Here is a 24,028-nt window from a genome sequence, read left to right on the forward strand (position 1 = left end):
TTATAATATTTTGTATCACCAAGCCCTATAGCACAATATTTAATATACATAGTCTCTATTTAGTGACCGCTTTGAACCATAAAGGTCTTTAGATTTAGTTTTAAATACATGTCTTTTTCACTTACTAAAACCCATATGACATTTTACAGTTTTATATGATCCTTTTTAGTTGTAGAATCACTTTTAGCAAAACCATATTGGAAAAAAACTCCACAAATAAAACTGCGGCAATCATTATTTTTATGCAGTAGATTAAAATATGTAATGTTACAGGAGGTCATTATCTATTGATCAGATTAATAGTTAAGCATCAGCAGTTTAACTGATAACAATGTATAGAAGCGGATCATTTTTTGATACTCGCACAAAAATAGTTTTTTTAAATTTATTACAAAAACATGGGAAAAAACACATCTTAGGTGTCACTGAGGAAGCATAATGAAAAGGAAACTAGAGCAGCTAAACGCAATTCACCCATCATTAATTTTATTATTGGCCTCTGTGCTGACGTCTGTGAAAAAGACCTTCATAGTATATCTGGTCAATGTGGACCTATTGACCTTTATCCTTCAGGACGTCATCCACCTCAGAATATGAGATCTCTCATAAATCACATAAAAGCTGCACAAAATCTGCATTTATGTTTTTATTTATGTGATGCATATAGTTTAGTGTTTGTGTGCTAAAAAAGGCCAACTCCATCCCAGAGTTTCTCCTATTATTGTGACGGTAAGGTAAGGTTCGTGAATGTTATGTGTGATCAATTGTTGTATGAAGAATGGCAGTAACACAATGTTCTACATTACAATTTCTTGACTGTTCCAATTTGAAAATAATGCCTTCATAAGGGGAACAGACATGTTAAATCATTGGTAATGTTGCCTTGGCACAAATCAGAGTGTCATATGGACAATGTGGACTTTTCTAGTGTTGACTGGAGCATCAGTAGTGGATAGAACTGAAAGCATTGATTAATTGATAAATGTTGAAATGACATTTTAAAAAGAAAACAATTGGTGATTAGTTTCAGCCTCCAGGTTTTTGGGGTCTTAAATAATTGTCCATTTAGTAAACTGAAATGTTTTGGGTTTTGAACAACTGGTGAGACAAAGCAAACAAGTTTAACCTGTCGGGTGACTCCTCAGATACAGTGATAGGCATTTTACACAATTGAGACACGTGGATTAAGTGATGTGACTAAGTGTTAAATAGAAAAAGGAAGTGAGTGATTGGATTGGAAGATAGTGTGTTCAGACAGTACGTTCGGAAAAGCATGAAAGCTGTTGTGTAAGTGAAGATGATTGCTCCCAGTGGTTTGGTGAAAAGTCCCAGTGGGGACTGACGGAAGACACTGTTCGTGTCATTTTGAGGAAGCAGCATATCTCCAAGGGAGACTGCGTCACAGCGGCGACAGATTATAATCAGTGCTTGTCATGACTTGTCGTCTTGATTATAAGGCTACGCAGAACACACAGACAGACATGTGCACACACAGCGGAGCTATTAAAGGATTTGACAGCCCCCCCCCCACCAGGGCTGAATGATCCACAGAAGGATAGGATGGTCACTATGAGGTCGCTGGAGATTGAGACGAGATGAGTGAGCAGCAGTGTCCACATGAGTCTTTCTTACATCAACCTGCATCAGTTTGAAAAAAAAAAGCATCTGACTTCATTAAAATTGATGGATTGAATATGAACACATCAAAGACCGTATATAAAGATGGACGGCATGACAGCTCCCCAAAAGTGAAGCCAAAGTGCATTGTCAATGTAATTAACTTCTTGTTCAGAGTATAAAAGATGTAATTCCCCAATGAACTGCAACACAGAAAGTTGAAAAGTTCAACCCATAGAGAAGAAGTCTCCATCAGGGACGTGACAGCAAGAGTCTGGTGTTGAGTGGGGTGTGTTCAGAAGAGCAACACTAAATGTTCAAATTTACACCCAGAGAGAGCAGTGTGGCAACAATGATGACAGACTTATTCTTGATTAACAGTAAACCTGTTTCACACACCTTTTGTTTGGACATTTGGCAGGTAGAGAGGGGTCTACTTTAGGAGTCAATTGAGGGGCATTATGGGACTAGTAGGATGAAGCCTTTTGGATCAAGACTCATTCAATGGCCTAAAAGTTTAGATATTTCAATATCTATTTTGAAAATTCTTTTATTTATCCGTGATGACAAGAAAGTCACTTACAGTTACATAATCTCTGTTTTAACCAAACATTAAATGCTGTGTCAATGTTTTAATCTGCATTCTAAAAGTCAACCAAGGTTATGGGAATCCACTGAGTAAATGCACTGGTGTTCCCCTTATTAAACTCTTAGCCCTGTGGCTTTAATGGTCCGGTATCTGGAGACATGGTGGAAATATAGTAAATCCAGCAAACGTTTTATAGTGTAATCAAGTTAGTCTGCACATCCACATTCAAAGCACGGAGGCCTGCCACGAGTTTACTCTGTTTTAATGAGCAGCAAAGTGCTGAATGAACGAGTTCAGCAAGTGGCTGGTGGGAAGGAAGCAGATGCAAAAGCAGTTTGCTGAACAGGAAGTTTCTGTGTTTCTGTTGTTTTGGAGAAAAAAAAAAAATCCCTGCCTATCAACAACAAAATCGGCAACATTAAAAAAAAACGTTCCCCTTTACTCACAGAGCAGGGAATTGGTTTTTGCTCGGCAGCTTCTCTGAATGAAAGCTTTCTTCTTCTGCTCCGAGCCGAGGACCAATAACCTCTCTCAGTCCATGTCTGACGCGTCAGCCTGGCGCGCCCACGGCACCTCGCCGCTCCTCCAGCCCTGGAACCACAGTTCCCAGCTTAGTTTGGATGAGGACTGCACATGCAACACAGAGACCGAGAGGAGAAGTCACGGATAAGACCAGGCCCCGCACACCGGAGCTAACCGAGGCTAAGCAGCCGTGTGTTGACCCAGAAAGTGTTTTTTAGAAAACGGGGCGCTCCGACTTTTAGGTGAGAAGCCTCTTCATGTTTATTCCATTAGTATTCAAACAGTGCCTATGTGGCACTGAGTGAATGGTGAACTATGACCGTTTCTGTAATGTTAACTGATGATTGTATATAGATGTTGTTTCAATAGTGTAGGCTCTACTTTTCTATTTGTTTATTAGTTTTAAAGTCTCTAAAGTTTTTTTTTCTGTCCAGTCTAATGTTTCCATTTACCATAAATGTGTTGTTGTTTACGTTCTCTTTTAAGAGTGTTTCCTCCTATTGATCAGTTTTACATTTTACAATATATAAGTCAATTTGATCTATATAGATGTATAGAAATTGAGTAGAGTAGAATAACAAGTCTTTATTGTCATTGTACAAAAGAAAGCAGTACAACAGATTTAGAGATGCTTCTACAGAAAAATTGGGACAATAAATACTGTTATCTTATGTTATTTAAATCCTATTCTTATTGTTGTTCTAATAGTTCTCATAATTACTTATAATCTGATTCGGGATTGTTTAGTGCTTGTCTTTTTTCCTTATTTACGGACATCTTCATTATTATTTGTGGATTGCACTGATTCTTGCATTTAGCATTTTGTCCATGTAGTCTTTAACAGTTTGTCAGTTTTTATCTTTTCACAAAAAAATGTTGGGCAAAGTTTCAGCTATTCCTCTGCATTTGAAGACGTTCTTTTCATGACATTCCTTTACAGTGTAATTGTAGTGTAGACTAGAGATAGAAGATGAACACTGGAATCAAATTGTGGCGGTGATGAGTTCCGTTTTGGCCTTGATGACGATACCAATATTTCAGATATGTGCAAAAGTAGGACTCTTCTCGTAGTTTATTTCTGATTTCGTCCCTGGAGAAGATAAACAATGACATAAAGGGTTTTTTTATTTCTATCAGCCAGACAATATCATTGTGCCTCCACATTCATAAATTATGTCACAATACAGTATGTGTCAGCTCTTCCATGTTTACTTACAGAACAAACAACATGAATCACACTACGAGGGATCTGTTGATCTAGATGGATGTTGACACTGTGTTCCAGGGTTTCTCGGGACACACCCTGTCCCAGCCTCAACACGCAGGAGCTGAGTGATTGGAAAAGAGGGGCGGGATACACAATTGGGTCCTTTTGAGGAGCATACGTCATAAAGGGTGTGAGGTAAGAACAAACAGGGATTCTTTAAGATACTGCATCACCATATTGAGACCATCATGACATTTTTTTGTCTTCTCACAGAATAACAATCCTTGCAGTAATGGATGAGTCCATCGATGACTATGGAAACTACACTTATGATTATTACCTGGAGTATGGCGACTTGGAAGATCTTAAAGTAGAACACAGGCAAGGGGAGACTATGCACATCATCTCAGTGGTGATCTATATTATTTCCTTTGTGCTTGGGCTGATTGGAAACGGGACTGTTATTTGGGTGACGGCGTTCAAAAGCAAAAAGACTGTCAACAGCGTGTGGCTGCTCAATCTTGCCATTGCGGACTTTGTGTTTGTGCTTTTCCTGCCCTTCTACATCGATTACATTCTGCGGGACTTCCACTGGGACTTTGGTTTGGCCATGTGTAAGCTCAACTCATTTGTGTCCGTGATGAACATGTACGCCAGCGTGCTCTTCCTCACGGTGCTCAGCATAGACAGGTACGTGTCACTGGTCCACCTCAACTGGTCTCAGAGGCATCGAACTGTAAAGAGAGCCTGGGTCACGTGTGGCTGCATATGGGCGCTAGCCGGCACTATGAGCTGCCCTGCGCTGATTTTCCGTGAGACCATGCGCTTGCACGACAAGGTGGTGTGCTTCAACAACTTCCACACACAGGACGCACACACAGCAGCCTTGAGACACATTGTAATAGTGGTCATCCGCACCACTGTGGGCTTCTTCCTGCCGTTTACCGCTATATGTGTGACAGGCATACTTCTCACAATCAAAGCTAATCGATCTCAGGGCTCGTTTCGCCTGTCTAGCTTCTCCAAAACAGTCACGGCTGTAATCCTGGCCTTCTTTTTATGCTGGGCACCTTTTCATACCTTCAGCTTAATGGAGTTATCAATACATTCCTCACTGTACCTACACGACATACTGAAAGCTGGGTTTCCCCTTGCCACCAGCTTAGGTTTTTTCAACAGCTGCATTAACCCCCTGCTGTATATGCTCTTGGGTAAAAAGGTTCGTCACATCCTGAAGCGTGCATGTCTGAACATAACCAAGAGTTCACTAAGAGAGCTCAGCCAGTCAGTGTCTGCCACTGAGATGGAGTCTGTGCCAGGACATTATCAGGACAGTGTCCCAGAGGAGCCTGTGGAGTCATCAATTCTATGATCGCAATCGTCCTCAGACTCTTGTAGCAGTCCATGAAAAACATGAGGGTGGCTGACTGTTACTTAAATGAAATGGGGGAGGATCACACGCCCATTCTTTCCAGCTGTAATGTTCAGATTTTCCCTGTTGTGTTTCATTTGGATGGAGTTACACCTACTTCAGCTATTAGTCTCAATGGAAAAACTGAGGGAAACGGTATTATGTGCACAGAGTTAGTATCTTTGCATATATTTTTAATTTGCAAGTGATCTCTCGAGAAACAGGCAAGATCAAAATATAGCTGAAACTATCCTGATCATTAATTTTGTCAATTTACAAATAAAAAACCCTGCCTTTCTCTGGTTCCAGCTTCTCCACTGTGAGGATTTGCTGCTTTCCCTTGTCTTCTGCGATAATAAACTGCATATCTCCGGGTGTTGTACAGCTGGTCCGAAAAACAAGCAATTTGCAGATGTGTCTTCAGGCGGTGGAAAATGTGCTTGAAATTATTTGTTAAACTATTTTGGGGGAAATCATGAGACATGCATCTTTCACATTTGGATTGTACTCCTTTGAATCAAGGGCATCTGCTCATCCATGCTCGATCGGCTGTTTAGATCCTTACAAATGTGCATATATCTGATAGTAGCTTAATATGATTATGTTTTTATACAGTTTGATACTACAGTCATCTATTAATGTATTGGTTTTATAATTAGTTGAGAGTTGTACAAATGTTTTATTTTAATATATTACAAGTAAATAGCCTATATGTTAATAAAATAGCTCCTCTGAGCACACACTGTACTGTCTTATATTATTTGACTTGATGTCATCGTGGTTACCTCATGATGGGGAAGGCTTTTGAAGTTTAACACACACACACCAGGTTTCCAGCAGGATTTACACACTCCTCACAACTATGCACAAGCCAGAGGAGCGTCCAGATGCTGCATTTCCTTCTCCCTTTTCCTGAGGGTCTGTTTACAAATCGAGCCGCGTCCTGTTATTCATCTCTGGTGAACTCTGACTTGTGAGGATTACATCACTGTTGGATTAGAGACACACTGACATCCTGCTGTGGAGACACATGTGAAAAATTACACAGGAAGCATATTTTACCCCGATCTTCAACGAGGAAGCAAAGGTCATTCGCACCTCTGACCCACTTTGTTGTTACTGTGAATAAATGGCACATTAAAAAGATTGAGAATAATCCACCTTTGTATCCAAAGCAAATAGTGAATCAGAGGGAAAATCCCTGCAGTTGCTGCCACATCACCGCAGACTGTCACAGTTAGGGTGCAGATGAGAATCTACTACGGAGATGCTACATTACTTCACCTGCTCAGTACTAATAGTGGAGTACTCAGGGTGACGCAGCCCTCCTGTGTGGATTATAGCACACTGGATTACTTAATCCGTGACGCAGCACAACAGCAACACACAGTGCGCAATCTGCGTAGCAAACAGTCTCCCGAGGACACCGGCAAGTAAGTGACACCGCAATAATCTCTATCTGCTGCAGAACGTGCATAACCTGAATGCTACCACCGCAACGTCTTACATTGTTTTTGTAGCATGAGTTAGCCAGTGAGGTTAGCCTATTGACGTCTGTCACTTTAGCTTGTTTTTAGCCACCATGCTAAGTAGTGGGTTTAACGTCTATAGTGGTTATAACAGATTCACGCACACTCAATAAGTAACGTTATGAAAGCGGCTAAAGCAACATTTGCTAACGTTAACACACAAGTTGGCGAGTGACGTTACGCAGTTTCTGTTGATATTTAACGAACTGTACAACCTTTTACGCGCTGTCAACACCCGACACAGTCATGTATACATGTAGAGCGTTTATATGCAGAGCCCAGTGGGTAGTGTCTATATGTTGTTTTTAGTAATTAGCCGCTCCCTTAGCCAACAGCTACAAGTAAGCTATCTTGCTAACAGCTATTCTGCTGTGTGTTGGTGTTGGGGAGCATGTGTGGGTGAGCAGCACGCTTCTCCATGTTTTACATCATCACGCACCAACTTTGAATGTGTTGTCGACACTCGGGAGAATGTGCCTGTCAGACCAGCTAGAGCTCACACGTGATGTCGCCCCTCTTCCTCCAGCATGCTGCGTTTGCCTGCTGTGAGTCGGAGTCTCTTTCCAGCAGCTGTAGCCAAAGGAGGTGCGGTCGCAGCCAATAATGGTAAGTAACCTTATTTATATACATGTGCTACTCCATCGTCTTATTAACGGATCGGTTTGTGGCACGTCTCTTGCATTTATACAGAATAGCCATTTTGTTTGTTTTGTGTCCGAATATCCATGTAACCTTGTTCCACTGGTGGATTATGGGCAGGATTACAGATTTGCCAGGTAATAGGTTTGGTGCCAGGCTGCTGCCTCTGATTAGCAAATAATGATCAGTGTCACTACTTTGCCACCACGATGACATATCAGGATTTCGTTATTGTAGCACAAGGGATTCATTGTGTGGGGGATTCCTCATTTAATGACAACAGTAATCATCCCTGTTTTCTGTCATTGCTTGAAGCTCGTACTGCAGCAACAGCAGCTGCCAGCAGCTTCCTGGAGGTGTTTGTGGATGGGAAGCCTGTCATGGTGGAGCCAGGAACCACTGTGCTGCAGGTAACATGATGGATTCCTGTTTCCATTTACATACAGCAATTCCCTGACATCTTGAGTCATAATATTATATTTTACATTGTGGCCGTATTCTATCGCAGGCGTGTGAGAAGGCAGGCATGCAAATTCCTCGCTTCTGCTACCATGAACGTCTGTCAGTGGCGGGAAACTGTCGCATGTGTCTTGTGGAGATAGAGAAAGTTCCCAAGGTAAAGGTTTAAGTTGCACGTTTGTTTTATTTCTACTCCAGAAATCAATGCATATCTGTCAGTCTTGTATTTTTTCTTCATAATTTTACTGGGACTAAGAGATGCCTTCTTAAAGTAATAATATGTAAAATTTTGCATGTACCTACCTTCTAGCCTGTGGCAGCATGTGCTATGCCTGTTATGAAGGGCTGGAACATTTTAACCAACTCTGACAAAACAAAGAAGGCAAGGTAGGATCAAACTCACAACTAGCATCATTGTAGACTTAGAGATGATATACATTTTATTTAAATAATGCTCTTTAATTATATCCAATTGTCTGATAGGTGGTGTTTACGATTTTATGATTATAAAGCCCACTTTCATATTTGTGTTATTATGGGTTACCTATATTTATATTATATCAGCTTTCTCCCAAGGAAAAAACACTGTGTATATTCTCTCATGTGAAAGTAACCTGACCCGATGTAATTAAAAATGGTTGTTTAATTTTCACAGAGAGGGAGTGATGGAGTTTCTGCTGGCTAACCACCCATTAGATTGTCCAATCTGTGACCAAGGAGGGGAGTGTGATCTGCAGGTAAATAAAAGATGACTGTGTTTTCATTAGTCTGTAACTGAGCATGTACTGTGTACGACAGAGTCTCACTGTTATTTGTAAGACTGATTAACCGAGTTGAATATGATTTTGTGTGAAGGACCAGTCCATGCAATTTGGCAGCGACAGGAGTCGTTTCACAGAGGGCAAAAGAGCTGTGGAAGACAAGAATATTGGTCCACTCATCAAAACCATTATGACTCGCTGTATCCAGTGCACCCGCTGCGTGCGGTGAGTCACTCCTGAATATCTTGAGTAAGCTGAGTTGTTGTGCAAATTAAGAATATTAAAAATCCCCTTTTTGACTTTTTACTTACTACAGCTTTGCCAGTGAGATAGCAGGGGTGGAGGACCTGGGCACCACCGGCAGAGGCAATGACCTGCAGATTGGGACCTATGTGGAGAAGATGTTCATGTCTGAGTTGTCTGGGAATGTGATTGATATATGCCCAGTGGGAGCCCTGACTTCTAAACCATATGCATTCACTGCTCGTCCTTGGGAGACAAGGTTTATTGATTGTTCTCTATATTTTTATTAACTTACTAAGATCTAAATTTTGTTCTCCTCATATATCCTAATTTTTCTCGTTTTCTACAGGAAGACTGAATCCATTGACGTTCTGGATGCTGTGGGTAGTAACATTGTGGTGACCACTCGTGGTGGTGAGGTGATGAGAATCCTCCCTCGTCTTAATGAGGACATAAATGAGGAGTGGATCTCAGACAAAACCAGGTTCCTTTCATATCACACAACACAGACCTATATTTGTGTCTGATGTTGGCATGTTGTTGACCTGTTCTTTGCTTCGATCCTGACAGGTTTGCTTATGATGGACTCAAGAGACAGAGGCTTACTCAGCCGATGGTGAAAAATGAGTCTGGGCAGTTGGTTCCCACAACCTGGGAAGATGCGCTGACTCAAGTTGCAGGAGCAGTAAGTGATTTATAATGAAGCCTCCTTCTGTAACAGTGTATGAAAACTTGGCCAGTCCTGAAAAACATCTGTTATTTGACAGTTGCAAGGAGTTGAGGCAAATGATCTTGCTGCTGTCGTTGGAGGGATGGCGGATGCAGAGGCTCTAATTTCACTGAAAGATTTGCTGAACTGTTTGAATAGTGACAACCTGTGCACTGAGGAGGTGTTCCCAATGAGTGGAGCTGGGTAAGACAAGAAAGAGACAAACTAAATATGCTGCAAAACTAGTTGAACTAGAGCTGATAGTAGGTTTCTGTTTTGAACTTGACTTAGATCTGACCTGCGTTCCAACTATCTTCTGAATACTGGGATTGCTGGTATTGAAGAAGCTGACCTGCTAGTTCTGGTAGGCACCAACCCACGCTATGAGGCTCCTCTTTTCAATGCACGAATCAGAAAAGGGTATGTTTGATGTTGTTAAAACAGTGTTTCTGTTTATTTAACGATGTTGAAGTTGGAAATCTGAGGGACCTTAAATTTATAAAGCATGTTTTTTTTAATATAAATGTTGACTCTTTTTTAGCTGGCTGCACAATGAGTTGCAAGTGGCTCTTGTGGGAAAGGAAGTGGACTTAGGTTACACCTATGACCATCTTGGGGATTCTGCCATGGTTCTTCAAGAACTTGCATCAGGAACTCACCCGTTCTCACAGGTAATTCTCGCTTATGTAAATGTTATCAGTCAACTCAAATGTCTCTCTTATTTGTGTATTTATCTCCTCTTGCAGGTCTTGGCTGAAGCAAAACATCCTGTTGTTGTGATTGGTAGCGGTTGCCTGCAGAGAGAGGATGGAGCTGCTATAATGGCGGCTGTGTCAACCATTGCTCAGAACACTCGTGTCAGTAGTGGTGTGGAGGAAACTTGGAAGGTTCTCAATGTGCTGCACAGGTAATTGTCTCGGGAAAATTAGAGGAAACGCTTCCTGTAGCAGGGCAGTGTTCACGAGGGATTTTTTAATTTTAAAACATTCTGTTTTGCCTGTGTCCTCAGGGTTGCCAGTCAAGTGGCTGCACTTGATCTTGGGTACAAGCCGGGAGTGGAAACTATCAGGAAGAATCCGCCCAAAGTACTGTTCCTCCTTGGGGCTGATGCAGGCTGCATTACTCGCCAAGACCTCCCTAAGGATAGTTTCATAATTTATCAAGGTCAGCTGTCTTACTGCACAGCAGCAGAAGGCTTGTTCACAGCATCTCTCATTTACATCAATGCATGTAGTGAGGCAGTCTTAATTCCTGACATACAGTTATTCGCAGGCACAGAAGAGTTACAGAGAAAAACCTGAGTAAATAAGAAACACATTGAATGCAGAGTGCACAAGGGTTTACTTTAAGGTTTGATGAGTAATCACAACAGATAAGCATTTAAACACCAACAGTAGACGGTGTAGGTTAACTTGAAAATACCTCACCAAGATAGTTAATGTCAAATTTTCATTAAATTGGTCACCACTCTGTATATATTCATGTGAGGGTTACATTTCAATTCTCTGTGCCCTAACTGCCCAGGTCACCATGGTGATGTTGGTGCACCCATGGCTGATGTCATTCTCCCCGGAGCTGCATACACTGAGAAATGTGGCACCTATGTGAACACTGAGGGCCGTGCCCAGCAGACCAAGGTGGCAGTGACTGCTCCGGGCATGGCCAGGGAGGACTGGAGGATCATCAGAGCAATTTCTGAGGTGAACTCCAACTCAAGATTTATGTCATATAAAGCAGTAAGAAATAAGATTAAATGCTGTGAAATCTCTATTCTGATTTAGCTTGCCGGAGTGTCTCTGCCCTATGATACTCTTGACGAAGTGCGAGAGAGACTGGCAGATGTTTCCCCAAATCTGGTGCGATATGATGAAGTTGAGGAGGCCAACTATTTCAAGCAGGCCAATGAACTGTCTAAGGTCAGCTGTTGATTTTTTTGGTGTGTGTTTAGTTAATTGTAGAGAATTGCCTAATTAAGTGTTATTAAAATGTTTTCTTGTACAGTTTATCTCAGTTTATTTCCAGCTGTCTTGTTGATGTTAATGTGTGGCTTATTTATTTCAGGCAGGGAACCTGGCTTTCCTAACGGAACCATTAGTCCCTCAACAGCTTACAGTGAAGGACTTTTATATGACAGGTGAGTCACTGGTACTTAATTCAAGTGTTTCTTCTCTCACAAAACAAAATCTCCATCTTCCTCATCTGTTTTATTTTTTTTCAATTTCAAAATCATCCATTCTCCTTACTATATCAACATTTGTAAGTAGATATTATTATGTATCAATACTTATAATGCCTTGCAAAACAAAACAAATAATTATTGCTTAATTAAGTAACAATTTGATATGTCATTTTTTATACTCATAAGGAAGGAGGTTTCTATAGAGTACAATGCCAAATCCAGCTCTACATGTAGAAAAAACTTGACAAACATTAAACTGATTTAACTGCTTTTTCCCTTCTATATATTAATATTCCTATTTAATTTATATTATTATAAGTCTATTACATAGACAAGCACAGGCTGTACATGATCTGGGTGTTTATTATATGACCATTTTATACAGTCATCATTTTGAAGAAATCTTCAGAATGATTTCTCTATACGCTGATGAAGCTTTTACTCAAATTAACTAAGGATTAAAAGGCTCCTTTTAAATGCAGTTATTGTGATACCATAGTCTGTGTGGATACTATTGTATCCACATTTTAATTGCCCTAATTTTCAGAGTGGCAGAAGTATTTTGACATCATATGCTTAATCTGTAGTTGGAGAAAACCAAGATAACTGGTCATTTAGCTATTCTCAGAGCACCACAAATAAATCGTGCTGTGTTGTGGGGTAACATGGTCATTAAATCAATAATTTACTTCATGTGGATTTTAATTTGTGGTCAGCAGTTTTAGTTGCATGATACATTGTGTTTTGACACAAAAGCAAAATCACAAATTACAGAAAAAATCTATTACTTTAAGACAAATATTTAATATTTATAACATATCATTTCGTATATGTTTTCAAATGAATATTCTTATGTAGCATTAAATGTGTAATTCATACTTATTTTTAACAAACACCCAGTAATTTCATTGCAAATTTGAAATCTGCTTTCCGTCTTCACCCACAGATCCAATAAGCAGAGCCTCGCAGACGATGGCCAAGTGTGTGAAAGCCGTCACAGAGGGAGCGCAAGCTGTCGACGAGCCAGCCATATGCTAATGGTCACAATGGATAGCCATCCAGTTCTTTAAAAAAATATATACGCACAACTACTCTATTTGCACATTCCCAGGAACATATTTATTTGCACTTGTGGTTGACTGTAGCAGATGTGTTACTATAGTTTATCCTGCACTTAACTAACCTGCAGTAACATGTTTTATGCCTAGTGAAAATTTAAGCTTACGTTTGACAAATCTCCAGATATGCAGTTTATGTTTGCACACGTGTGGAAATTCTCACTTAAGTAGTTGCGAGCAAAGGTTAAAAAATATTTATCTTCCAAAGATAAATTTAGAGACTTGTCTTCCTTTTAAATTTAAAAGTGTTACATTTATATTTTTCTAAAAGGTACAATGAGTTTTAGTATTGCAAATGTAGCTTATTGTAAATGTGATATTTAATAAATCCGTTTTCTGTAGTAAGCCTAATTAATCTTTGCCAACCCCCTATTTAACTGTATGCTCTTATTTAAAATGAATGTAAAAGTATTAAAAATGTTGCACCGCTACCATAGGTGATATTTTCATGTTTCGACACTTCTCAAGTGGGGAGCTCCGGGATGTGAGTGGCACGTGGTCCATCACCAGTGAACAGCAACAGTGTGGCGGCAGCAGCTGATAAGTCCCTCATATGGAGGATGATAGCCGGGGTCCAGGTGGATTTCACACCGCAACACATCCCTGGACCTCTCCCTCAATGTTTTACACCCAGAGGTTCAAAGTGTGGCCCATCCAAACTGCAGCACCCTTCACACAAACTGCCATTCCTCCCGTAACGCGACGAACAGGACTGTTGTAGTCTGCGGAGGCGTTTAACAAAGTTGAATTTCCAATATGGTAGGAGAGGTTGTTGTTGTCGAGCGGCTTGTTGTCATGTCCCCGCGGTGCCTGTAGTGGTGCTGTGAGGAGTCTGCTGTGGCTCCAGCTAAAATCCTCAGCAGCCTACCTACTGCTTGTAATTCGCTCCGGATAGCTTCTATTTCCATGCATCCTTATTTCAAGATACACCGAGCTCGATGAAGATAACTGTTCCTCTCCTGTCGCGAATATCGATGCACGGAATAGCCTAGCTGATTCGAATAGACATTTCGGCCGTCTATCTGGAGCGAATACCTTACACAGCCCATACCAATTCAAGGTAAGCGAAATCCTATCCAGCCTCGGCCTCGATTTCTGCTGCTACCGTTTCGCAGAGGCTTCAGTCGGCCAGCAGTTCTACGAGAGGCCGCTGTGCTGTCCAAGCTAACAGGCCTCTCGCATATGACTTCATTATTTTAAAAGTTGTGGTCAAACCAAACGACCCAGTGCCTTAAGAGGATGCGTGGAGTGGCGCAATGGTGGCAGTTTTAAGTATTTTAGCCATTTAATGTAATATTATGTGGCTATAGTTGATATCGATTATTACCGAGGCCTTCGATGACAGGCCTGAAGCCTATGAAGACCCTTTGTTTGAAAGTATTTTACTATAATGTTTGCGTACATTAAAATCCCACGATTTATGGCGACAGTGTATTGTTTCCATCTGATGATTCCACCCTCAGTTTTTAAATAAATCATGACAGAGAATTGTCCTTTACAGTGTTACTATTTGCTTATGTTTCCGTTTCCTGGTTAGCTACCGCCTACTAATTTATGTTTTTAGCTTCGCTAGCGTGTTAGCTAACAGGGATCATTTGGCTTTTAGCGGATGTTGTGTGTCGACAACTTATTTCTGCCTGGAGATGGATCCAGTTGTGTTTTATGGACTCATATATATGTTGCACGTAGATGTGTTTATATTATTATACTACAAAGTTGAGCATGTCTATCGGCTCCAAGCTAAAGCTAGCAAGCTAGCTCCCCAGACTCAATCGGTAGTCACGCTAGCGGGCGTTAGTCACCGTATGTTGCCCGTCCGGTTCTCCTTATTTAGCCAAAGGTGTTAATTTAAGCTAATCGGGTCATTATGATCGACTTAAATGTGACCAACATGCAGCTGAGCAGTCAGCGCCGCAGCTGTTTGGGAACCAACTTAAAAGCACAAAGTTATGAGGCAGCAGCAACTAAGCTACAACTGGAGCTGAGCAGCTAAAGCTACAACTATGATCACGGTGTGTTGTGATAAACCAGCAGCAGTCGGACTGTACGGCTGTTTATTATGACGTGAAAACAGATAGTGTGTTCCTCGTTGGTTCACTGGAGGAAGGAGACTTTTAGAGCAACGCCTGTGTTCAGCTGAGCTGCAGTGATGCCTGCACACCAGCCAGTGGTTTGTTTTTGGTTCTTAACTTTGTCCGGCAGACTGATGTCATACAAACTGTTTCAACCCTGACATGTGGTCCTGTAGGTGCTAGGATCCAAACCCTCTCTGTTTACTAGCAGTTTCACAATAAGAGACTTTGACACAGGAAAGTTATACAGTCTGGGAGCACTTATGCTTTGCTCTCAAACGAGTATCTTTATTCATTCACTTTGTCAGAGTTTACTAAACTAGCAACAATGAATTAAACCAGCCTTAAGTCTTTGAATGTCATTTAAATTCTGACTTTACACAACATGTTTAAGCAGCAAATCATATTTCACAACTATCTTTGCTTTCTGAACTTTTAATCTCATTAAAGAACTATATAAATCATCAATTTATTGAGACAGCAATCACCTGCAGAGGTGATGATATCCCTGCCTCATAACCTCGTAACAATGCAAGCATGGTTACCTCTTTGGTGTGAAATGTTTGTGATGTAATTCTTGGTTTTCTCTGACTTTATCCCATCAGCTGATGTTGTCAAGGACAAGAGTCACGTGATGTACGAAGGCAAACACATACACTTCTCAGAGGTGGACAATAAGCCGTTGTGCTCGTACAGCCCAAAGCTCTGCAAGCAGCGCAGACTGAACGGCTATGCTTTCTGTATACGGCACGTTCTGGAGGACAAGACGGCCCCCTTCAAGCAATGTGAATATGTGGCTAAGTACAATAGCCAGCGATGTACCAACCCCATCCCCAAGTCTGAGGACCGCAGGTCTGTATGATTGTCTGTATATGTGAGAGATTCCATATGTTACATGTGTGCACTGTGTGCTGAGGATGTGTTCTGGTTTTCCAGGTACTGCAACAGTCACCTGCAGGTCCTCGGTTTTATCCCCAAGAAGGAGCGGAAAAAGAAACACGATGCTTTGGAGGAAATGCGCTCACGGGCTCACCTGGAGTCCGTGGCTCTCAACATAACTGTGCCCTCTCTAGCTCTGAAAGCTCCCAATGGCCTAGATGAACTTCCACCATCTCCCCCCTGTTCACGTCTGTTACCCCTCCCTGATGGGGAACTCCCGGACCCTTTTGCCTTTTATGAGGACGACACTGATGGGGAGGAGGTGGGTACTCCTCGGAAGAGCAACGCCATCAAGAAGAAATTACAGAGTCGGCTGGTGCTCAACCAGAAACTCTGCCACGACACGGACCTTTTCCAGCCACCTCCTGAGCACTTTAGTCCCTCCCCTGTCCCCCGGGTCCACCCTTCCTCACCGCTCAACACTCATCTCCCACGGCAGCCGTCAGGTCTTCTCCAGCCACCCCAGCACTCCAGCGCAACATCCTTCATCTTCCCAGGACAGCAGCAGGGTTTATTATGCAATCCACCACCACCTCAGTCAGTCAACTTTCTGCCTCCAGGGATGCCCGCAAATGCAGCACCCAGTCCAGTGCAACTGTCTGGGCCATCACTTAGCAGGAAAACGCCTTTCGCTGCTACTCACTTGCCGGTCAGTTGCAAGGACAGTGGCAGTAGCAATCAGCGGCAAGTGGTTGTCATGCGTCCCACTGCCTTCTCACCATCTGCCAGCTGTTTAGCCAGGTTGCAACATCTGGTGCAGCTCTGTGCCAAGAGACACCGGGAGCATGGAGACCTCTTTCCACATCTAGGTATAAATTTTTATGTATTTAACAACAGTTTTCAATCTCTGTCTGTTCGTCCTTATAAAACAAATGGATGAGTTGCTCTAACAAGTTGCTCCTTCAGGTTTGGACTGGTCAGAAGATAGTGCGGATGAAGATGATGATGAGGAAGAGGAGGCAGAGAGATTTGTTCCTTTTCAGACCTCATGGAGACCACAGAACAGGTTGGTATCAATACTTCACCTCGCAGCATGAACTTTAACCTGGCATCTCCTTTTTTGTACTGACTGCTTTCAATCGTTTCCCAAACAGGTTGGAAGACGACTGCGGTTCCTCTCGGAGAACACGGTTACTTAGGCTTTGCTCGTACCTCCGGGAGAAATACAAGCACATGTGCAGGCAGGAGAGGGCGAGTATCCGCCAGAAGAGATACCGCTATGCCTTCCGCAAAGCCTTGCTGCATGCCGCCAGTAACAACCCAGACTGTGCTGGGCAGCTGATCCAGGACTTTGGTGGTGCCTCTCGATGCTCTTCAAGGTATTAATGTCATATTAGTCATTTTGCTATCTGTAATAGGAATACTGTCAGATTAACAGATGAACTATTTATTGCATCCTTGATTTCCTTATTTGAAAAGCACAAAACACGACAAGTGTGGAGTCAGTTTTCTCAGTGCGGCTGTCTGTCTTCACAGTGTGGCTCCAGTAAAGCAGGAGAACACGGGGACCTGCACGGGCAGCACTAAGGGCCAGGCCTGCAACAACAGAGCGCTGCCTTTCACTCAACACTGCTTTCAGCGTATCCTTCCATGAGCCACCAACAGCTGGTCCCTACAAGTGCAGCACCATGGCTGTGACTCTGTTATCTCTCTTTTTTGAAATGTCAGTTTTACATGCTTTCTTTGTGTATACTGTTATGTACAATGTCCAGGCTTGATGGAGTGGCATGATCACATGCCCTCTCTCTAGTATATTATTTAATTTCCTTCACTGTTCTCTGTAGACATTCTATTGAATCGTTCCCAGCAGCTCTTTGCTAGTTGCACAGCCAAATTTGCAGACGGTCAGCAGTGCTCCATCCCGGTGTTCGATATCACGCACCAGACGCCCCTCTGTGAAGAACATGCCAAAAAGATGGTGAGCTCAGTGTTTACAGGAAAAATTCCGCACTTTGGTCCTTTTCACTTAATTGCTGAAAGTTAGATGAGAAGATTAATGGATTTCGCTAATTTAGCTCAGTATTAAGACTGGAAACAGGGGAAAACCGATGGCTCTGTCCAAAGGTAACAAAATCTGTCCACCAGCATATGTAAAGCTCACTGATTAACACCTTTCTAGTATTCAGCAAACAGCTGAGACTCCAGGAAGTTACTGGTACTAAACAAGAAATAGTCTGACCTATAACCCTGTGTAGAAAGTGGGATTTTTAGTTTTTATACACAAATTTTTGTTCAGATTAAACTAATGATATACAAGATGTTAATGGAGGAGTTACAGAGATACGGGGAGGTGCTAATAAGCTAAAGGCTTCTGCTAAAACAATTTAATTACACTACATACATGAGAGGGATTTTAGTCATCTCATCTAACTCTAGAATGAAAACGAGTGAGTTTATATCCCTTAATGTTATGTTGTTTTTTTTCTTGATTGTGACTGTCTTGATTTAATAATGTCTCATGTCAAGATGACTCACCGTGCCCCTCCGTTCATTCCGCACAGGATAACTTCCTGCGTGGAGATGGAAACCGACGAGTGCAGCACCACGCGCAGCAACAGCGAAAGCCACGTAAAAAGACCAAACCCGCGGCGCTCACCAAAAAACACAAGAAGAAGAGGAGGAGAGGGCCGCGGAGGCCTCAGAAACCCATCCCTCCAGCGTTGCCACAGGGGAACCTGGGAATGCCTTCTACAAGCCTAGCGATGCCCTCACAGGCCAGCATCAGGTGCGCTTCAGCTGTTGAGTCAAAGATCAAGATCCACATTCCAGTAGAATATCCTCACTCACAGGCTCTCGTGTCACACACCTTCACTACGGTGCTTTGTTGTGTGTGTGTGTGTGTGTATATATATATATATATATATATATATATATATATATATATATATATATATTTCATCACCTCTCCTTGTTGTTGCAGGAGCCCTTCAACTCCAGACTTAAGTACAGAGGAGCTTCCTGATGACATCACCAATGAAATGGCAGACATTCCAAATGACCTTGAGCTGAACCAGGAGGATTTCTCCGACGTGTTACCCAGACTACCTGAAGACCTGCAGGACTTTGACTTGTTCGAAGGTTCCTACAGCTTATACTTGTGCACCACTCTGCTTATTATGTGTATAATAACAAGTCCCCTTCTCTGTGATTTCAAATCATAATTGTAGCATGTGTGTTTGTGTGTAGGTAAGAACGGGGAGCTCCTGCCCACCACAGAGGAGGCTGAGGAGCTGGTGCGTGCACTGCAGGCTATGGGGTCCTATCCAGACTCTTTAGTGTGCCTGACCTCCCTGGGAGACCTGGCCCCATCTGAAGGAGTGGACCATCGAGCCATGACCGTGTTCCCAGGTCCGGTCCAGACGGGGACCATGGGGGATCTGCTCAGCAGCCGCATCCCTACAGAGAATTTCACCAGTCTTGAGTTGGAGGAAAACATACTGCAGTCGACTGGGGGACACTTTCCGCCCTCGCCGCCGTCTCAGCCTGCTAACCAGCCCCCAAGGTCATGCTCCAACCTGACCTCATCTTCCTCCACCGTAGCCCCCGCCACCACCTCACTGCTCACTCAGACCTCGATAGCAGAGCGAACGTTTTCTCGGACACACACATCCCACGTCCTGGCCAAGTCGGACGCGCCCACGTCGTCTCCCCAAGGCAGCCACTACAGCAGTGAGCATGTGCCATCCCCATACAGTGACCACATATCCTCCCCCCATACCACCTCTTATCAGACTGACTCCCCTCTGCTGCTGGAAGTCCCTCTCAGCGGGGTACCGGGACCCCCGCGCTCATCATGGAATAATCTCCCTCTTCCCCTCACTGACCCCACACAGTTTGGCAATCTCATAGGATCGGAGACTCATCTCATATCCACCTCCCTGTCCACTCCCCCCGCCACCACCACCCACTCTGTGACGCTGCAGCCAATGGCTGCGCTCTCAGCGATGCCTCAGAGCGGTTTGACGGGTCTAACAACGCCCCCCGCCCCCTCGTCCTCCCTCCCATCGTCCTCACACGATCTTCTGACCTCCACACAGCCCAAGCAACAGCTCCCTCAGTTCAGCGCGGCCTTCGGTCATCAATTGGCCTCCCACAGTGGCATCCCGAAAGACGTGCAGCCCAGCCACAGCTCCACAGCGCCTCCTGCTGGCTTCTCCATAGTTAGTGCCACTGCTGCAAGTGCCAACAGCGCCACACCACCCTTCACGCAAAGTAAATGAGAGTAGGCGGCCCGCAGCTGCAGGACGATGGTCTGTGGACTCAGCCACTTACAATCCAGCCGACTGGCTTCAGATTGCCCCCCCCCCTCTTCATCTGCTACATGTGTGCAATGTGGTTCTAGTGCACTATTTGATAATGAATTTGCACAACCTCAGATTTTCCTCTATTTTCATTCTTTTGCTCTGTAGCCAGACGGTTCCTTCGGATTTGAAGTCAGTGTGAGTCCACTCGTTTGATGCCTTGTGGTCTCGTAAGCAGCAGGTTAGAGTCAGATTGTGATTAATATAAACGGGTGAAAATTGGCAGAAGGACCTGAGAAGAGATTATCTGTGTCACAGTGCTCAGAATCATTGAAGCTTCAGTCGGTGGTCAGTTTCGTTTTGCTTTGCCAGTTTAAGTCCTGTCTTAAGATGATAATCAACTGTACCCTGCCTTGCTCAGATGGCCATTGCTTTGTTTTTAATTTCTCCACCTTTTTCATACACTGCTTCTGCCACCCCCCCCTGAGAACCAGTACAAGTTGTGACATTTGTGACCCATTACGTTTCAAGCTATTTAACTGTTATCATGATATAGAATCTTACTGAGTCAGATTTCACAGTCATGTGAATTTACCAAAAATACTTTTAAACAGCTGTTTTTATATTGTGTATACTATATATGTGCTCATTTATTTGTTTGCTCAGACGTCAAAATCTCTGACCTCACCGTTGGTTGTGGGACTCCGAGTGGCCTAGTAGACACTTGAACATAGTTTCTTAAAGCAATAAACACATTAACATAACTCTAGCATTGTAAGATATTTTATTGGTCTCATTACATGTAGCTTCACTCGCTAAATCCGGACTGCATCGAGAACCTTTGGCCTCTGGACACAGACCCACGATCAGGTCGGCCTAACGTCTTGTGGATTTGTGAGGCTAATAAATGAGTTTCAGTGTTATAGCATGGGTAATGACGGGTAATCCAGGGATTTAAGTGTCTACTATCGAAGGTGCTCTCTGATCCACACACACAATGGTCTTTAGTGACTTGCATGTCTCGTAAAAGGACTCCCACTATTAAAACGTCGAGGCCGCGAATTGGCACTGGAAATTGACATTTTACCCATTAGCTCGGTGTAGTGTGATGATATACACAGATGTGTTGTCGAGCAAATCTGGAGCAAAGCACCGTCTGTTTTACTCAAGTCACACGAGGATTTTTAAACTAAATGATGCAAACCCACGGTCTGGATTAGATTTTTGGAGAAGGACACAGCAGTACAACCATGGCGTTTGATGGTATATTAGACATTTGACAGAACAGTCAGACATTGTTGAGTATTAAGTATATAGAGTAGCAGTCTCTATCTTCGGGTTTGTTGGTGAATTATTGAGTAGCAATGGATTGAAATTGTATTTTTGCAACGTATCCAGTGGAATCTGTCTTGTAGAATGAGTCTCTTGTTTTTTAATGGCTATCAAAATGGTGGTAAGTTCAGTTTTAAGTCCGAGGGATCAACGTTTCTATGCTGTGTACGCCGTCATTACGCGTTTTTAAATAATGTTCCGATGGAGACTGTTTTTTTTGATAGCTATTAAACTCCAGGATGAAGTTTGAGATTGCACGGGGCTGTGACATTTAGTGTGAGAGGATTATAATATCAATATTGGATCATGGTCATTTGGTTGTATGAAACATTGGAATATATGCATCGCCTTTTCACGTCATTATGTGGAGATCAACGTACAATATGTTGCTTTTTTCTATATAGATTTGCACAGGAGTGGATGAGGCCGGTGGTTGTTTCACATGTCCCGTGTTCGTCTTTTCCTCTTTTTCCTTTTCTTCCTCCTCCGCTTGGACGCTCATTAAACAAACAGGTGCCATCATTACCAGCTTTTAGCCTGCACCACACCGCCCCCCCCACCTGTTTCCAGCTGTGAGAAGGCCCAGTTCTGTCTCTTCCCTTCCAAAGAGAAAAACACACGTTACCAAGTGTAAACCTGTAGCTTCACCAGAGACGACGGGGCTTCTTAGTGACTGCAGTGTTTCTCACAATCAGGTTGGAAGGAAAAAACAAAATCTTTGCAAGGCAATACTGTTGTATCCACATTACATGAGATTAGTCGCTACACCAGTTTACTCTCCCAACAACCACGTAGAACAAAATTCACAGGGCTCATAGGCACATGTAACTGCTTGAATTCAGAGATGGCTGACAAATTCCTATACTCATTGAATGTACTGTATTACTGTTTTTAAAGATAGGATGAGCTAATCTAGTCACCTTTTGTTATTGGTCCTTGTTTAATTTGTCTAAGGTATTTTTTGTATACAAAGGTTTACATTTTTATGTATATTTTTCTTGTGTACAAATTATGTAATATGTGTACAAACACTGTATGTAATATCTGTATATAGTGTGAGAAATTTGATCTTTTGTTTTTGGATGTATAAATAAAACTTGCTGTGAGGTATTTGCTGACAGTTTAATGTGTTTTCTTTATTTGTTTTCTTACCAGACACAAATCATTTCCACTATACGTTGACAATGTTGATTCCCAGTGTCCCGTTTATCCCACAAAAATCCAAACCCGGTTTTAACGTCACAACTGTTATGCTGCAATATTTAATCAGTCACTTTTTTTCACTAGCTTCTGGTATTTTACAGACGAAACAAGATGATTGAGGAAATAATCGGCAGATGAATTAATAATTTTAATAATTGTTAGATACAGGCCTGAAACACTGAACCTCAACACCTTAACGAACGTAGAAGAGGTAAGTTTTAAGTGCTCAGAAATAAATGGAAAATTCCATCTGTTTCAATGGCTACCATCAAATTCTGCTGATGAAAGTCCTGTCATCAAAAGCTCCAGAGCAGCTACTAAATGGACCTTGCTGTAAGATCAGTTAGTGCCAACTAGCTTGGTGTAGTCTACAGCAAAACAAGAATTTCAACTAACTAAATGCAAACAAATATTTTGGCATCAATCTTTGGTGTAAAGAGGCAATTAACCAGATTACATCCCACAGAAATAGACAGTTCCTGGACTAAACCTTACAAATCATGTTTGTTGTGTGTGTGAGGATGGTTCACATGGAATTTAAAACCGCTGTCTGAGCCTCAAATATAATATAACACCCTCTAAAAAAAAAAACATTGAGCTGCAAGATAATTAGTTATTTTAACACCTCGGAATTCATATTAAATAGAAACTATACTTTTCAGCAATTGTTCCCTCTGAACCATGATTTGTCTGTCCACTTAATTATAATCCAGAAATTATTTGTTATTCTACTGACTTAACCCATCATAGAAAGAACTGACAGCTGTTCAAATCTTGCAGTTTTTCTACTCTACTTGAAGCTGTTTGGTTTTCTGCTCCTTTGTTGTACTTGAAGATAGTTGCAAAGTAATTTGGTTGCATGTGTCTCTAACAGCTGTTACATCTGTCCTTAAATCCAAAGAGAAGAGAACTCAAGACATTCAAAAAGAGTTTGGAGCGTTCAGTTTGTGCAGTGTCACTGGGACTAGACTAAATCATTTACTCAGTAAGTAATATATCTCTAAATATTTAATAATAAATAAACTAAATAACCTTGATTAACTTGTGCATTTCAAAACCATACCACCATCACAGGCTACAAGTTAATTACAACTAAAAGTGTAATAAGGTAGAGGAATCAGCGAGGGTGGTATTTCCAAGACACTGCAGGTTGACGTGTACATTGACATTTAACCAGCTCTGACTCACAGGCAAACACATTTTAAATAAGGTCATGTGAAGATGTAGGACTTGGTCAAATAAAGGCAAAACTGTTCAG

At 42.2% G+C, this 24,028-nt stretch overlaps 3 protein-coding genes across 8 annotated transcripts; all 3 read left to right on the top strand.

The window, feature by feature from the left end:
- Positions 1-2,506: 2,506 nt before the first annotated feature.
- On the top strand, positions 2,507-6,091 carry gpr1 (G protein-coupled receptor 1). Of its 3 annotated transcripts, XM_034573679.1 has the most exons (4): positions 2,818-2,970; positions 4,014-4,130; positions 4,209-5,326; positions 5,368-6,091. In XM_034573679.1, the coding sequence occupies exon 3, from the start codon at positions 4,228-4,230 to the stop codon at positions 5,305-5,307; it is 1,080 nt and encodes a 359-aa protein (XP_034429570.1). In that variant the 5' UTR covers positions 2,818-2,970; positions 4,014-4,130; positions 4,209-4,227; the 3' UTR covers positions 5,308-5,326; positions 5,368-6,091. The 3 variants fall into 3 exon arrangements, with proteins under 3 accessions (XP_034429571.1, XP_034429570.1, XP_034429569.1); XM_034573680.1 differs by having other exon boundaries at positions 2,507-2,970; positions 3,947-4,130; positions 4,209-6,091; XM_034573678.1 differs by having other exon boundaries at positions 4,209-6,091.
- A 482-nt stretch (positions 6,092-6,573) lies between these two features.
- Positions 6,574-13,324, top strand: LOC117754643 (NADH-ubiquinone oxidoreductase 75 kDa subunit, mitochondrial-like). Its single transcript, XM_034573677.1, has 19 exons — positions 6,574-6,779; positions 7,402-7,481; positions 7,830-7,924; positions 8,023-8,130; positions 8,284-8,360; positions 8,629-8,710; positions 8,829-8,959; positions 9,051-9,236; positions 9,327-9,461; positions 9,548-9,662; positions 9,745-9,890; positions 9,978-10,106; positions 10,228-10,357; positions 10,433-10,593; positions 10,696-10,850; positions 11,211-11,386; positions 11,468-11,602; positions 11,748-11,820; positions 12,812-13,324. The coding sequence occupies exons 1-19, from the start codon at positions 6,595-6,597 to the stop codon at positions 12,901-12,903; spliced, it is 2,391 nt and encodes a 796-aa protein (XP_034429568.1). The 5' UTR covers positions 6,574-6,594; the 3' UTR covers positions 12,904-13,324.
- Positions 13,325-13,428: 104 nt separating this feature from the next.
- Positions 13,429-22,693, top strand: LOC117754641 (INO80 complex subunit D). Of its 4 annotated transcripts, none has more exons than XM_034573673.1 (10): positions 13,429-13,561; positions 15,661-15,907; positions 15,992-16,803; positions 16,901-17,000; positions 17,089-17,313; positions 17,471-17,574; positions 17,779-17,912; positions 18,496-18,719; positions 18,915-19,072; positions 19,181-22,693. In XM_034573673.1, exons 1-10 carry the CDS (start codon positions 13,537-13,539, stop codon positions 20,212-20,214), a joined length of 3,063 nt encoding a protein of 1,020 aa, XP_034429564.1. In that variant the 5' UTR covers positions 13,429-13,536; the 3' UTR covers positions 20,215-22,693. The 4 variants fall into 4 exon arrangements, with proteins under 4 accessions (XP_034429564.1, XP_034429565.1, XP_034429566.1 ...); XM_034573674.1 differs by having other exon boundaries at positions 13,458-14,043; positions 19,181-22,687; XM_034573675.1 differs by having other exon boundaries at positions 13,484-13,626; positions 19,181-20,214.
- The last annotated feature ends 1,335 nt before the right edge of the window (positions 22,694-24,028 follow it).

This window comes from Hippoglossus hippoglossus, chromosome 21, assembly GCF_009819705.1.
Source record: "Hippoglossus hippoglossus isolate fHipHip1 chromosome 21, fHipHip1.pri, whole genome shotgun sequence".
Classification (NCBI taxonomy): Eukaryota; Metazoa; Chordata; class Actinopteri; order Pleuronectiformes; family Pleuronectidae; genus Hippoglossus; species Hippoglossus hippoglossus.

Bases quoted from the DNA above. Each gene is read 5' to 3' on its own strand.
- LOC117754641 (XM_034573673.1), top strand. From the start codon at position 13,537: ATGGAGGATGATAGCCGGGGTCCAG. The intron at 16,804-16,900 runs GTATAAATTTTT...TTGCTCCTTCAG, and splicing joins AGACCTCTTTCCACATCTAG to GTTTGGACTGGTCAGAAGAT. The intron at 17,314-17,470 runs GTATTAATGTCA...CTGTCTTCACAG, and splicing joins GCCTCTCGATGCTCTTCAAG to TGTGGCTCCAGTAAAGCAGG.
- LOC117754643 (XM_034573677.1), top strand. From the start codon at position 6,595: ATGAGAATCTACTACGGAGATGCTACATTACTTCACCTGCTCAGTACT. The intron at 8,711-8,828 runs GTAAATAAAAGA...TTTTGTGTGAAG, and splicing joins GAGGGGAGTGTGATCTGCAG to GACCAGTCCATGCAATTTGG. The intron at 9,462-9,547 runs GTTCCTTTCATA...CGATCCTGACAG, and splicing joins TGGATCTCAGACAAAACCAG to GTTTGCTTATGATGGACTCA.
- gpr1 (XM_034573680.1), top strand. From the start codon at position 4,228: ATGGATGAGTCCATCGATGACTATGGAAACTACACTTATGATTATTAC.